Source organism: Lepus europaeus, chromosome 7 (genome assembly GCF_033115175.1).
Source record: "Lepus europaeus isolate LE1 chromosome 7, mLepTim1.pri, whole genome shotgun sequence".
NCBI lineage: Eukaryota > Metazoa > Chordata > Mammalia > Lagomorpha > Leporidae > Lepus > Lepus europaeus.
Window position 1 is genome coordinate 60,441,989 of NC_084833.1, and position 16,686 is coordinate 60,458,674.

Genomic DNA, 16,686 nt, shown 5'->3' on the forward strand with positions numbered 1-16,686 from the left:
GCTCCTGGCTTCGGATCGGCGTAGCATGCCGGCCGAAGTGGCCATTGGGAGGTGAACCAATGGAAAAAGGAAGACCTTTCTCTCTGTCTCTCTCTCTCACTGTCCACTCTGCCTATCAAAAAAAAAAAGTCTCAGAGAGGAACTTTTCCCTGGGTCACATCATTAGAAAGTATCACAGATAAGGTTAGAATCAGCTTTATTTTTTTTTTATCTAAATTTCAATCAAATCTGTGTGTGTGTGTGTGTGTATGTCCTGCTCTCCAGGACAATCTGTTTTCTTTTCCAGTTTCAGCACATGAAATCCATAACTAGAAACACCTTCACATCTCAAAGATCTTCCCTGTCCACAGAGAAGGTGAATACCCACCTCACCCCACCCCCACCCTTAACACTTCAGTCTTGCTTTTTTTTTCCTGATTTATTTGTTTGTTTCTTGATTCTCAGATATTGGGGTTGCTTAACCTCTCAGGGCCTCTATTCTCAATGAAGTGCTGTGTGAACTCTTTAGGGAATTCTCAGCCTTGGCATAAGCCCCTGAGGAGAACCTCCTGGGCACTTTAAAAAGACACTTGTTTTAAACAGAGGATATTCTTGTAGCTGAACCAAGTTCTGGATGGAAGCAACCCCTGCAAGCCTTTTCTCCCCAGCTGCCTAGGTATGTACTACAGAGTCACATAGACAACTGCGTCAGCATCTCAGGGATAACTGTGCTCATAGAACAAAGCCGTACACTGAGCTCAGGCCTAGTCACTTGCTAAACCTCTGTACCACATTAGTTGAGGCAGTTTTGAGAGGCAGATCCACTTACATACAAGATCTGCCATTTTGGTCCTAGTTTTATCACTGTGTGATCTTCTGGAAATCATTATCATTATTGTTTATTTCCTACTACTTATTATCTCTTTACTAGCATTTGGGGTACTAGTTCCTTGTGTTTAAATTAGAATTATAACCTTTATGTTTTCTTTAAATTAATATTGAATTTTTATAACTAGACATTAAAGTGGATTTGACATCTATTTGTGATCATCCATACAAAAGTCAGAGGCTGATAATAGCCAATCTTTGTGTGCAATTGCAATAGGAATTTCAGTCAGATAGAGTCAGATCATCAAGATATCATTATTCAGTCCTCCTGCTCCTCCTCCTCCTCCTTCTTATCTCTCCCATTCTCCCACTCTCCCTCACTCTTTCTCTCCCTTTCTCCCTCTCTCCCTCTCCCTTTCTCTTTTTGATCATAGGATGACATCACTTTATTCCAATAAATTAGAGCCGAAAAAGTTATTTAGACTGTATCATATAGTCTAATGAAAGAATCAGCTGACAGTTCTCTGATTCATTGATCTCCAGGTGAGTACCATTAAGAAGAACATGTATAACACTGCATGAAAAATTGTTGCATTTAATCCCTCCTATACCACCTCTCTTTCTCAGCATTCTATGAAGTTCTAGGTCTATGCCAGGATCTCAAGATTTTCTGCCTCTTGCATGATAGTGAAGATTTGTCTTTTCATACCTTGTACACTTACCTCTTTTTTTAAAAAAAATTATTGCCATCGCCGTGGCTCAACAGGCTAATCCTCCGCCTTGCGGCGCCGGCACACTGGGTTCTAGTCCCGGTCGGGGCACCGGATTCTGTCCCGGTTGCCCCTCTTCCAGGCCAGCTCTCTGCTGTGGCCAGGGAGTGCAGATGGAGGATGGCCCAAGTCCTTGGGCCCTGCACCCCGTGGGAGACCAGGAGAAGCACCTGGCTCCTGCCATCGGATCAGCATGGTGTGCCGGCCACAGCGCACCGGCCGCGGCGGCCATTGGAGGGTGAACCAACGGCAAAGGAAGACCTTTCTCTTTGTCTCTCTCAATGTACACTCTGCCTGTCAAAAAAAAATTTATTTATTTGAGAGGTAGTTTACAGACAGAAAGGGGGAAAACTTTCATCTGATAGTTCACTCTCCAAGTGGCTACAATGGCTGGAGCTGGGCTACAATGGCTGGAGCTGGGGCTATCCAAAGCCAGGATCCAGGAGATTCTTCTAGGTCTCTCATGTGGGTGCAGAGGCCCAATCCTTTGGGCCATCTTCTACTGCTTTCCTGGGACATCAGCAGAGAACTGGATCAGAAGAGGAGTAGCTGGGACATGAACCAGCACCCATATGGGATGTCAGTGCTGCAGGCAAAGTCAGCCTACTATGCCACAGAGCCAGCCTCATATATACTTGCCTCTTAACAACCCAAAATGTAATACACAAGAAATATATTTGAGAGAGGAAATAATAGCTGGGATGGAACACTATACAGTTTCTCACTTGGCAGGCAGAATAACTTCCCTTTCTGGCCTTCAAAAAGTTCATGGAAGAAAGTACATAGATTCCAAAAAAAAAAGTTGCATTAAATTATACATGTTTTAATTCCATTTCCCCATGAAATTTTTGAAATATTCTTGTAGGTGATCTCTGAATGTTCATTTCTCAAGCTAGAATGTCTCAATGTGAGATGGAGGAAATGATATTCCCTGTGAGTTTGTTGCTGAAAGACTATGCAGATACTCAGACTTTTGTTTGCATAGTCCCTTACTCAAAGGAAATCCCAGGCACATTGTTGTGAAAATTATCTTGTGATCACTCCCTTAACACTGTTCTCGATCTCAGATGGAGCCAGTATGATTGCTGGGCCACCCACATGCCCTCCCACGCCCATTATTCCTTCTCAGCCCACCCCTCACCAATCTTTCACTTCTCCCTTTCACTTTTTCTCCTTCCCAACTGTCTGTCTTCACATTCTTTCCTTGTTTCTCCTTGAGAATCATAAAAAGCATAATGGTTTTATTACTTCATTATTTTATTAGTGTGCTATTATTACTTCTTTTGGTTTGAAGTGTGAGAAGCAAAAACAGGATAGGGACTTTGTTATTTCTTCAACCTCATGTTTTCAATGTCCCTGTACCTTACTTAGAAAAAGAAAGCTTTTGGAAAGTGTACACTCAACTTCCCATCTTTATCCCTTAAAAAAATTCCCGATTTTCTCATCCATCAGTAGATTCTTCCCATAGAGGGAAATTACACAGAGTAAAGACTTTGTACTCATTCTGCCCTCACCTACTGATAACTTACATCCTTATAATTCTTCTCCAGGCTATTCAAATATACTTTGAAAAACTCATGTTGAATTCACCATCACAAGCACAATTTTTCTTTAAAAACCCTTATCCTACTCCATCTAATTTTTGGAATTAACAGTGGTGACTTGTATTTACTGACATCATATTCTTCTATTTTCCCCTGCCTTGCTGATGCTTGTTGCATGAAAAAAGCACCATCTGAGATGATCTTATTGAACTTCTGAGAGGGCAACACTGGTGTATTTATCACCATGATTCTAAATCATGCTGTATACATGGGCTCTACTAATCCACTCCAGAAGCCCCCTCCCTAGATCCTCTGGAAAAGACATACATCAATCAGGTCCCTTCAACTCTCTCTCACACCATCTGCAGACTATTCCTGATTCAGTTACACTGGCACTTTTAGGTAGCAATTCACATTATCACTCTCTAAGAATCTCCTTCTGTATTGCAGGTTGGTGAATCCAAGATTGTAAGCCATGACCATCCTTCAAAATTGCAGCCTCCAAAAAGCCACTTTCTTCCTGACAGGCTTCCAAGGTCTGGAAGATCTCCACGGCTGGATCTCTATTCCCTTCTGCTCCATCTACTTGACAGTTATTTGGGGGAACCTTACCATCCTCCACGTCATCCGTACTGATGCCACCCTCCATGAACCCATGTACTATTTCTTGGCCATGCTTGCCCTCACAGACTTGGGCCTTTGCCTTTCCACACTGCCCACTGTACTGGGCATCTTTTGGTTTGATGCCAGAGAAATTGGCATCCCTGCCTGCTTTACACAGCTCTTCTTCATCCATACCTTGTCTCTAGTGGAATCATCAGTTCTGTTGTCCATGTCCATTGACCGCTATGTGGCTATCTGTAACCCACTACACTACTCCACCATCCTGACACCTGCTCGTATTGTCAAGATGGGACTGAGTTCAGTGATTAGAAGCGCCCTCCTCATCCTCCCCTTGCCCTTCCTCCTTAAGCGCTTCCAGTACTGCCGCTCCCATGTGCTGGCTCATGCCTACTGTTTGCACCTAGAGATCATGAAGCTGGCCTGCTCTAGCATCATGGTGAATCACATCTATGGGCTCTTCGTTGTGGCGTGCACTGTGGGCGTGGACTCCCTCCTCATCTTCCTCTCGTACGCCCTTATCCTCCGCACCGTGCTGAGCATCGCCTCCCGCCAGGAGCGACTCCGAGCCCTCAACACCTGTGTCTCCCACATCTGTGCTGTGCTGCTCTTCTACATCCCCATGATTGGTTTGTCTCTCGTGCACCGCTTTGGTGAACATCTGCCCCGTATTGTACACCTCCTCATGTCTAACGTATATCTGCTGGTACCACCCCTCATGAACCCCATTGTCTACAGCATCAAGACCAAGCAAATCCGTCTCCGAATTATTAAGAAATTTGAGTTTCTAAAATCCCTTTAGATGTTTTCCTCAGGATTAGGTTAACATGAAAGGAAGAAAGTCTGGGGACAAAGTAAACAGATTCTTGTTGCTTTTTTCTTTCATTAGATTCCACCAAAAAACAAAACACAATATACTCCCAATGAGGAACAAAAGGTAATTACTTATTCAACATGCAAAATGGGTGACTTTGGGAAGGTTACCTATCTCTGTTCTTTAGTTTTCTCAATTGGAGAAATGAGCATGGAAGCAATTATAATACCTTTCTTCCTCATAGGAAGGATATGAAAATTAAGTGAGATAACTTGTATAAATCTTTAACATAGTAATGATGTTTAGGATATAGAATTCTCAATAAATATTAGCTATTATTACCTGAGGAAATCTAAAAGAATATATTAATTTTATCTTTCAATTTTCTGGTGCATAGAGATTCACTGATAACTGATTTTTTAACTGATGTTTTAATTTATTTTTGTTGCTTTATTATAATTATCATTTTATTCATTTATAACACATTTGCATTTCCCATACCTGCAGACCAAGTAATGATGTTTCATGAAGGTGCTTGCCAAATGCATATTCCCAAATTAAATAAAGGAGTAGATAAGTTTGAGGGAAGGCATCAAATTGAAATAATACAAAATTATTTATGAATAGTCTTCAGGAAAAATAAATGAGGTTAAGCATTATCACCCAGCATCTTAGGATATAGTTGAAGGGCTTGATCTCTTAATTTAGTTGTTAAGTATACTAGGGGTAGAAAGTGGTAGAAAATCATGCATTATTTTATGTTTATTTGCAAGATGTTTCTCTCATCTATGTATCTAGCCATGTCAAATAATGCACACACACACACATTTTTGTTGTTGTGTTCTTATTGTTTTTTGATGTTCTTGTGTAGGTTTATTTGGTGTTCCATGCTTATTTGTGTTGGTATACATGTTCTAGTTGGTCAGTTTGTTTGAATTCATTTCTGTACATTATCACATATGTTTAGATGCATATTGAATAAATTTTAATGCTTTATATATTCATGTAATTTTCATATAGGTAGATGTGTCCTCCTGAAAGATTTTACCTAGAGTGATGGGAAGCAAAGTTTAGGTTCAGTACTTTCTTTCCCTACAAATTACTTTGTCTTGACTCCAGATGCCAAGAAGTCATTGTAGAAGAAGCACAAAGATGCAACATTCATCATGAAGTGGATGAAAACAGAATTATTGATGATAAGAGAAAGTCAGCTATATTTCTAAATAATCAATTTTAGAACCTAATTTTTCCCTGTGAGAAACACAGGAAGAAAGAGAACTACCAGAATAGCCACTTTAAAACAATTTTACATAGGCACTTATGGACAGAAATACATCCAAAATTGCACAATATATTTAAACAATGATTCAAGTATTTTAAATGCATATATTCAAATACATATACATTATAATGCAATTCTAACCTTTCTGGTATCCTGGTAACCTCCTGGTTTAATCATCTGATGTTGAAGTTGTCTTGCTATGGTCTTGGGCCACTGGGCAGTGATTTCTGACCCTGTGAGATGCACCTCAATGCTTACTGTTTCCAAAGGCCAATAAGTGGGATGGTTTTTCATGTTTTTTTTTTTAAGTTTTTGCAAGAGCCTGGTCCTTCTCTTCTTCTCTTTTTTTGATGATTCTGAGCACTCTACCCCATTCCAATTCACATTAAGATAATATGAACTTGGCCTACTCTTGTACAGCCACAAACTACATTTATAGCCTGTGGAACTGTTGAAGCTTTGGGTATGGGTGCTCTCCTCATTGTCACCTCCTACACCCTTATCTCACATATAGTAGTGGTTTGTATGACTGCACCTGGGAGCCTACACTGGTTACCTGAGTTTCCCACCTTCTCACTGTCCTTGTACTAATAGTGTTTGTCAGCAAAAAAAAATCTCTTTTATATTCTTCAAACTATACGGTTCATGAATTTTTTAAATGAAGATATATTTATGTTTTTTAAAGAAAGAGTTACAGATAGGGAGAGACAGAGAGAGATTCTCCAGTCCCTGGTTCACTCTCCCAATGGCCACAACAGCTAGGACTAAGTAAGGCCGAACCCAGAAGCTTAATCTGGGCCTCCCAAATGGCTGGCAGGGGCCCAAGTACCTTGGCCATTTTCTGTTGCTTTCCCAGGAGCATTAGCAAAGAGCTGGATTGGAAGTGGAGTAGCTAAAACTTGAACTGGCGCCCACATTGGATGCTGGCAATGCAGGCAGCAGCTTAACCCACTGAGCCACAATGCTAGACTCTCATGACTGTCTTTGTAATGATAAATGCTGACATGTTCTAAATGGCTTACATTTTTCAACTTTTTAATGCCCATTTCTGCCTGAAAGTTAGTTGAAAGATGTGCTTATAACACATGTTTAGAAATGATCATAATATTTGTCTAGCGTTGAATATCAATCATTTTGATAAAACTTTAATTTCTTTATTTTAGTTTTATTCAGCACCATTTTACCATTATAAAAGGATTTGTTTCCTCTTTAATTCTAATGTAAATGTTTTAGACAATAGGCTAAAAAATTACTCCAGCCAATATCATATTTCTGAAAAATGGAGCTCAGAACCACATGCTTGCCTGTCTGAATTCAAAGCCTGAACTTACTGATAATGAGATGTTTAAACTTTCTGAACTCTTGTTCCCCACATCAGATCATGTTGGGTATCTTTCTCATAGAAGAGTCACAGCTCAGATTTAAAGCAGACAGTAGTATACTTTCTGATTATGGGTCAATCTCTATGTTCTTTCTACTTGAAGCTGTTAAAAGATTAATTGTAGATAACCTAAATTCCCCTTCTCTCTTCTATCTCCCTTCCTGTCTCCTATCTCTCTCTATCTATCTAGCAGCATTCAAACCTATCTTCTACTAAAACATATGTAATATCAAGTAATAATAGTCCTCTCTTCCCAGAGTTTGACCTCAGACCCTGTGAATATATATATATATATATATTTATATATATATATATATATAATATTTGGAGTGGGGAGTAAAGAACTAAATTCATCATTTTATTATCTGCAATACATTACATTTATTATGAAATATTAGCTAAATAGACAAATAAATAATTGGCAGAAAATTTAATGGAATGAATTGTTTCTGACCAAAATTCCTATGTTGATTATGTTAATGTCTCAATTTCCAGGACCTCAGGATACAAATATATTTGGAAAGAAGATTGTTAAAGAGGCTACTGAGTTAAAATGACAACAAAATGGTGAATCCCAATCTAATAGAACTGTTGTCTTTATCGAAAGAGGAATCTTGCCCTAAAAAGAAACCAGAAGTGTACACTACAGAGGAAAGGCCATGGAGACATACTGAAGATGATCATCTATAAACTGAGAGGCCTCAGGAGAAATTAACTTGTCAATATCTTAATCAGATTTTGCTGGTCTCCAGAACAGTGAAAGAAAAATTTCTGTTGTTAAGCCATCCAGTCCGCAGTTTTATATGGCAAACCTAGCAAACTAATATAATAGGTAACTATGTTTGGGAACAAATTCCAGACTAAAAGTGAAAATGTCCATTTAACTATGGAGATGATAGAATGCTCTAGAATCTAAGTTGAAAACAAATCATAAAGAAAAAATGTCTGAAAACCCCTAAACTTTTGTAGTTGATACAAATGTCAAACTTTCTGAATCTGCCTGGTAAAAATGAGACCTATAAATTTGCACTTTATTATGCATCACAACAGATTCTGATCCACATCATCTGAGGACTGTGATTTGAAAAGCATTGCTTCATATTACTTAAATAACATGTTATATGCTTGATCAAAAGTTACTTGAAGGTGGCAACAGGAGAAAGCCTGCAACACTCCAAAGGAAGCAGCCTGGTCAATGAATTAGAATGACAGTTAGTGATTTGTTTGGAGATCCTGGAACATTCCTTAATATTTATACCTTTATAATCCCAAGAGAGATCCCGTAGGCTAGATCCAAGGTATGTGAATAATAAATACAGAGAAATGGCCTTCCATTCATCTCTCTAAAGTGTCTTCTCAATCAGCTTTCACGGAATCTAAGAATGGGTGATTAGCTCTTTACATCCCTGTGTTAACATGTAAAAACTCCTTCTCAGTTTTAGTTGTCCTTTCCAGGCTTCAAATCACTTACACAGGTATAAAAATAGATTAGTTTTCCCTATTAGTTCTTTTGATATATAAAAACAAAAGGCTGCATCCTGGGTAGATCAGAGAAGGAAGAGGAGATGGACTCCAGGCACATAGGTAGAGGTTAGAGCACGCTGGGTAACTGGAGGCACTAAGAACAAGCATCAACACCATGACAGCATTTCTAAACTTGGACTGACTGCCTTCTTTCATTTGATTATGGGAAAAAAGCTTAATCAAAAAGCCTTTTTTAGTTTTACATATGAGGATACTTGAAAGAATCCATGCATAAGTATAGAATGGAAAAAAAAAACTATGGCATTAAGTAGAACAAAAAAATACTAAAAGGAATAAAATAGTAAGTTGTTTCTCAACAGTCAGGACAATGGCAGAACAAGTCATTGTTTCTCATAGTGTCCATTTCACTTCAACAGGTTGCCTTTTAGGTGCTCAGTTAGTTGTCACAGATCACGGAGAACATATATTTGTCCCTTTGGAACTGGCTTATTTCACTCAGCATGTTTTCCAGATTCTTCCATTTTGTTGCAAATGACTGGATTTCATTTTTTTTTACTGCTGTATAGTATTCTATAGAGTACATATCCCATGATTTTTTTTTTATCCAGTCTTCTGTTGATGGGCATTTAGGTTGATTCCATGTCTTAGTTATTGTAAATTTTTTTTGTTCTACTTAAGACCATTGGTTAAACTCTTTAATTAACACACAATTATTCTTTGGTGTTTAAATTTAACTGAAAAGTGATTCATGTTAAATATAAGAGTGGGGATAAGAGAGAGAGATGCACAGTTTGGCACATGCTCACTAGGACTTACCCCAATGGTAGAGCTAGAAACATGCCAAGGGATTCCAATTCAACCCCATCAAGGTGGCATGTACCAATGCCATCTTACTAATCAAAGTGATCAGTTTCAGTTCATAATTGATCATAATGATAGGATTACATGTCAAAGGGATCACATAAACAAGACACAGATCACATAAACAATTGTCTGCTAATACTAACTGAAAGAATTAAAAAGGAGAGAACAATCCAACATGGGAAGTGGGATACACAGCAGACTCATAGAATGGCAGATGTCATAAACAGCACTCTGGCCTCAGAATCAGCCCTTAAGGCATTCAGATCTGGCTAAAAAGCGCATGAGATTTTCACAGGCATGGAAAGCCAAGACACTCTGGCAAAAAAAAAAAAAATGACCTAAATGAAAGATCTCTGTGAGTGAGAGCCCAGTGGAAAGAATCGGCCATCAAAGAAGGAGGTACCTTTCTCTGAAGGGAGGAGAGAACTTCCAATTTGAATATGGCCTTTTCTAAATAAGAGTGGAGTTGGTGAACTCAAGAAGCTTCCATGGCCTTGGCAGTTCATGACAAGAGCCTTGGGTGATTACTGACATCATAAATAAGAGTGTCAATTGCTAAATCAACAACAGGAATCAATGTGCACCTACTCCCCATGTAGGATCTCTGTCCTTAATGTGTTGTACTATGCGAATTAATGGTAAAACTACTACTCAAACAGTACTCTATACTTTGTGTGTCTGTGTGGGTACAGTCTGTTGAAATCTTTACTTATATATAAGTATATATATAAGTTGATCTTCTGTATATAAAGATAATTGAAAATGAATCTTGATGAAAAATTGGATGGGAGAGGGAGTAAGAGATGGGATGGTTGTGGGAGGGAGGGAAGTTATGGGAAAAAAGCTGCTAAAATCCACAAGTTGTACTTTGGAAATTTATATTTATTAAATAAAAATTGGAAAAATAAAACATTCATTATGCATTTCAAAAAAACTATGACATAGATTTCAAAATTTTATTGCATCAAAATAAAAAAACATAATTCCCATGACTTTTTAGGTACCCATATCTAGCCTGCACATTCTCATTCCGTATGTGCATAAGCTATAGTTGTACTTCATCATATGCCAAGCATTATCAACAACACCCACTTTGCTTCTAGAAGTTGTGACTTTTGTTTGGAACTTTCACCATATCCTTCAACAATGACTACCAGTGCCTCGTACCCTATGGGTTTTCCATGTAAGTATCTCCCAAGCTGTGTTTCTCTCCTCTTTCTTCTTTATCCCCAGGGTCTGAGGTAAGAACGTCCAGGGATCCAGTCCTGGCAGGGAATTGATTAAAGACACCTCAACTTTGTCTCAATGGGTACCTCAGGCAGTTGCATAAAAACTTGGGATTTAAATATCCACTCCCCAATCTCTCCATACTTCCCATGACTACCAGTTTCAGCCTTCCCTCCTTTTGTTGTAAGGTCTAGAGCCTCTGGACCCCACCTTGGTGTGCAATGAGTCAATGTACTAGGCAAATACTAGGTGCTGAGTTGTGAAGCCTTCAGAGATCTCAGAAGGCTTAGCCTGAGCTGTAGCATTGGAGAGGAGAACAGGTGCCTGCAGAAGACGGTAACCAGTATAATCAACTCTAATTCCTTTTGTGGGAACCCAGGTCGGTTCTTAGCAGTAGCTCAGGCAGCAGCAAACAGTTTTCTCACGTCTGTTCACTCCCTGGGTTTCCCATCCCTTACAATAACAGTGGGAGTATTGATGAGACCAAGGGAGATAACTAAGTTTTCTGGGCAAAACTGAGGTGCAGGCATGAGATGAGCTTCGTTGATGGCTCCGCATATGCTCCTTATCTTTAAGCAGAGGATGAATGGAAGCAGGAGTTACTTCCAAGAAGCCAGGAGAGAGATGGCTAGAAAAGAATCTGATCCTTGAGAGGAAAATCTGTTCTGTGACATCAAAGAACATTTCTGTGAGTGACCACAGAGTGTGAATGACAGAATTGGAATCGCCACTGACCTTGCTTAAGTACATTCAGAAAGCAGTTTTACAAGCAGAAAGGCCAGGGCTTAAATCCCTTCATGACAGTTTTACTTTAATCCAGTGTTTTGTCAAGCTTTTGTCAACAAAATTGTTAAGGATCATATGCTACTAAAGTTTTAATGATTTTGTATTTTAAAACTTGTATGAGTGAAGTTGAGCATCTTTTTATTTGATTATTATTTGTAACCTTTGTCTATTTTTCTGTTCAACTATGGTCTCTTTACTTTCTATGTCTTTTTATTTAGTGGAGCATTAAGCCTTTGATATACTGTAAAATAAAATGTTATCTCAAAGATAGTAAATAAAATATTAAGTTAAAAAAATCCCCTCATGTTCACAAAATTTTCTGAACAACTGCTTTCCTACTAGTCAGGATCAATGGACTCCTCCCCAAACCTTTATAAGGGCTACACTGATAATCTTTAAATAATAAGCAGTTAGAATAGTTAGCTATCTTACTAAGAGCTCATCACCCAACAGGCTCAAAGTGATCTTTCCAGGGCAGATTTTCCCTGCTTCATTACTCCAAATTTTTTTTTTTTTATTTCCAGGTCTCCTCCTCCAACCTATCTTCATCATTTTCCTTCTGATTCCTACTCTTCACTATTCCCATGAAAATATCATGCACAACTTCCAGTTCCAAAAAGAGTCTGTCCGAAGTTTATAGCAAACAGAAGGTGGGAACCAGATTTTATTGATTCCATTTGTCATTTAAACTCCGCTCATTTAAATAGTTGCTTGGATCTGTTAACCTAAAGTTTTCCAAATTTTCAATATGAACTATGTTTGAATTTCAGTTCTAGTACCTATTGGCCATCTGACTTTAGACATATTAATAAATTCCCTAAAACTTCTTTCCTTGATAGCAAACCAAGGTAATAACATTTACAAGGCATTTTTAAGGTCTAAATCTGATTCTTTCTTTGTCATGACCCTACATATTCTTAATGTCAGAAATGTTTTCTGCCTTAGGCTTTATGAGCTGTATTATGAACAGCACATAGCTTGCCTGCCTGTGCCAAGTCCCTTTACTACAGCTCTCCTGAATTCACAGTGATGAATAATGTGGTAACCACAAGTCATGGCCACACCAGAAAAGAAGGAGCACAACATTGTAGCCAACCTGACTTTCAAGTGGACAGTGAGTTAATGACACTGGCTGTTAGTGTCACTGGTATTTGGTGTGAGAAATAAAATTTCTATGTATATATTTGTGTATTTTTCAAATCAATTTATTAACTTAGCTGAAGAGTCAGCACTTCTAAAAAAAATGCCTAGTAAGCTAACTGCTTCTTTTTGACACTGAATTATCACTTATGTGGGAAGAAAGTATAACAGCTATATAACAGTATATACCGTATTTAACAGTGTAATAGTTATAACAGTATAACAGACTGGGATTTATGGAAGAAGTCAAATCATGGTTGAAATTTCATTTTGGGCACTATTTCTCTGATTTTAGAAATGTTAAAATTTTCTATAAGCTTTGTTTCCTCATGCTACCAAACATAACTTTATTTACTGGATATTTTCAAAAGATAAATATGCACCAATTTACTAATAGCGAACTAAACAGAATTCAACTCTTAACTGAAGGAGGAAATTATGCAGAACACATGCTATACACCAGGTCATATTCTGAATACTGGCTTTACAGAGGGAAGCAAAATGAGTCCCCTGTCTTCTCTGAGTTGACATTCTAGAGGATTAATGGGGAGTAGGCAGATCACTGCTCCAGAAGTTAGGAGGCCTTAACTGGAGCCTGATCTATGCCCAGTGATTGAATTCCTCTGAGTCTATTGCCTCCTCTGTGGGAAAGCAGCCTTATCAGTGTCATTGCCCTTTGTTCTATGGACTATGGTAGATTCAGCCTTGTGATTAAGAATGTGTCCATGGCTAGTGGGGCTTCAACATCTCCCACCTAGATCCACCTATGGCACTTGGATTTCTAGACTTCCGGGAATATCAATTACTATTGGGTAGAATATTGTGCCTTTGATTTCTTACTCTTGGAGTCGGGAATAGCCTCACAGTTCTCCTTGGGCTGAGCAGCATTTACAAGCTATCTGGAGGGAGAAGGTGAGTGAAGGGTTACTCTGTGCCTAGGGCTAGGAGTTTTATGTGGCCCATGATGTTAAAAATAAATAGAAAAGAGAAAGGAAAGATAAAGATAAAATAATAGCACCAAAAGCAAGACATGAGAAAGAATGGGAAAACAGAATAAAGTTGGGGCATTAACTAGGGCTTGGCAGAAAAGAGGCCCGTGATGAGTGTTTAATGAGAGGTCTATTCATAAGGGGTCGACATCGTGGCCAAAGAAAATTATGAAGTTGCTGCTGCCCATTAGCTGGAAGCAGCAGAAAGAGCATTTGCTAGAATTCAAGGAAGTACAAGTTTGCTGCTGTAGAACTCAGTTTGCCAATAAGACCAGCAACCATCAGTGGTGGGCACAGTCCTTACTGACCTTCAGTGTCACAGGGAGAGATCCCAAACTTCCCCTCCTCCCAGGCTCTTCTCTCCTAAGTGCATGTTACCGAGAGAGGTCCCAGCAGAGTGTGAATGGTGGAACGCTCATGTAGGATTAGACTAACTCTTGCATGACCTCAGCAAGTCACTTCACAGTTCCACATCTTTGCTTCTTGTTGAGACCATGAAACTGAAAAAATATTTCCCTTCAAAGGTTTTGCAAAGAAGCCAGGGACCAGAATGAAATAAACTAAGGAAGAAGCTGTACAATTCCAGGTTTGTTTGATTCTAATGTCTTTTCTTTCTTTTAAAGAATTTCTGCCAGATGCAATCAGTGCTTTCTCAATTCGTTCCAGAATTCTGAAGGGAATCCAGCTCCCCACTTCTCTCCACACACCATGGCCCTGGGCTTCCTGGGAAACAGCAGCGGCCTTTCCTCTACTTTTCTGCTGACTGGCATTCCTGGGCTGGAGCACATGCACATCTGGATCTCCATCCCTCTGTGCTTCCTATACCTAGTTTCCATCCTGGGAAACTGCACCATTCTTTTTATCATCAAAACGGAGCCCTCGCTTCATGAGCCCATGTACCTCTTCCTATCCATGCTGGCTCTCACAGATCTGGGTCTGTCCCTCTGCACCATCCCTACGGTGCTGGGCATCTTTTGGGTTGGGGCACGAGATATCGGTCATGATGCCTGTTTTGCCCAGCTCTTCTTCATTCACTGCTTGTCCTTCTTGGAATCCTCCGTGCTGCTGTCCATGGCCTTTGATCGCTTTGTGGCCATTTGCCGCCCCTTGCACTATGCTTCCATCCTCACCAACACGGTTATTGGCAGGATTGGCCTGGCTTCCCTGGGCCGTAGTGTGGCACTCATTTTCCCCTTGCCTTTCATGCTCAAAAGATTCCCCTACTGTGGCTCTCCCGTCCTTTCACACTCCTATTGTCTCCACCAAGAAGTAATGAAATTGGCCTGTGGAGACATCAAGGCAAATAGCATCTATGGCATGTTTGTCATTGTTTCCACGGTGGGTGTGGACTCACTGCTCATCCTCTTCTCCTACGCCATGATCCTGCGCACTGTGCTCTCCATCGCCTCCAGGGCCGAGAGACTCAAAGCTCTTAACACGTGTGTTTCCCACATCTGTGCTGTTCTCCTCTTCTACATCCCCATGATTGGTTTGTCTGTCATCCACCGCCTTGGGAAGCAGGCACCCCATCTGGTCCAGGTGATCATGGGTTTTGTGTACCTTCTATGCCCTCCCCTGATGAATCCCATTGTCTACAGTGTGAAGACCAAACAGATCCGAGACCGGGTGACCCATGCCTTTTGTTGCTAACTAGATCTGCACTTGGAGACACTATCTCCTTAAATGTATCCTTATTCCTGCGTTCTTTGTGGTATACCCTGTGCATGCAATTGAAAAGACATCATTCACTCAGGAAATATACGTGGGACTGAACAATTTGTCACAGTCCTCACAAACTATGACACTCGAGGCAGAAGATTGAGAGTGCAGGTGTGGAGAATTTAATATAGTATGATTACAGTAGTGAAATGTAGCTTCCAAAATTGGCCACAAAAATGTTTTAACCCCACATTCTCTTCTAGAAACTTGTCACTCTTCATCAAGGTATTAGGTGTATTTATTCTGCCCTTGTAAGTAACTGGGTAGGACTTTGTAACTGCATCAATGAATTGAACTTTGTTAAATGACCTTGTGAGATTTTCAAGAGCAGGCCACAAAAGGTATTATCGCTCTCTCACTCTCCTGATATTTAATTCTTGCCATGCCCCAAACCCCACCAACAGTGCCTCACCCTGTCTGTCATAAGAAAATTGTTTCTGTAATGATGTGTATATGTGAACCTTGGTGTCTTCACGTGGGAGGTTGAAAATGAGCTATACATGCAGAGTAAAGTAGAATGTGCACATCGGGGTCATGGGTGGCTTATCTCTTGTACATCTGCCTGTGGGCACACAGAACTTGAGAAAAACCACTGAGAACTCTGAGGCATACAAACAACACACAGTGAGTCTCTGTAGTACTATGTGCTCATATGTTCCATCCCCTGCAATGAATTGAAGAGTTATTTTGATATACAATAAAGTATATTAACCATTCTAACTCTGTAACATGGGCAAATTATTTTACTTATTTGAACTCAATTTTCCATTTGAAAGGGGTCTAACAATGTCCATCTCATAATATTGTGTACATAATTATATATAGTATATATGAAAATTTCTAAGGTAACTTTAAGCATTTCTGGGAGACTCACAATAAACCTTGCTCTTTTCAGTTCTAAAACAAAGTGCATAGCAGCAGAGCCAGATGTATCATAGAGAAAATGTGATAAATGTATGAGGGAGCTGAGAGACAGCCCTGAGCAGGAGGAGGCCTGGGAGCATTTCCAGAGAGGCTGCCTTCTGAGGCTTAAAGGAAAAGCACAGGTTAGCTGGGAAAAAATGGGTGTTGATTGTTTACTCTTATCTGGCACAGTTAGTTAAGCATTCTAAGGATATAATGTGCAGAAGGATAACAAAGGACCTGCTCATGAATTACTTGTCTGAGGAAGAGACAGACAATAGAAAAGCAAATGATTAACTATTTCAGACTTTCAAAGTGGAGTGAGGGGTTGAGAATGATGGAATGGATGAGATA

General features: G+C 39.6%; 2 protein-coding genes across 2 annotated transcripts; both read left to right on the plus strand.

Moving 5' to 3' along the window:
* Window positions 1-3,596: 3,596 nt before the first annotated feature.
* On the plus strand, window positions 3,597-4,544 carry LOC133764531 (olfactory receptor 51G1). Its single transcript, XM_062198206.1, has one exon. The coding sequence runs from the start codon at window positions 3,597-3,599 to the stop codon at window positions 4,542-4,544; it is 948 nt and encodes a 315-aa protein (XP_062054190.1).
* Window positions 4,545-14,418: 9,874 nt separating this feature from the next.
* Window positions 14,419-15,360, plus strand: LOC133764532 (olfactory receptor 51G2). The gene has a single exon (XM_062198207.1). The coding sequence runs from the start codon at window positions 14,419-14,421 to the stop codon at window positions 15,358-15,360; it is 942 nt and encodes a 313-aa protein (XP_062054191.1).
* The last annotated feature ends 1,326 nt before the right edge of the window (window positions 15,361-16,686 follow it).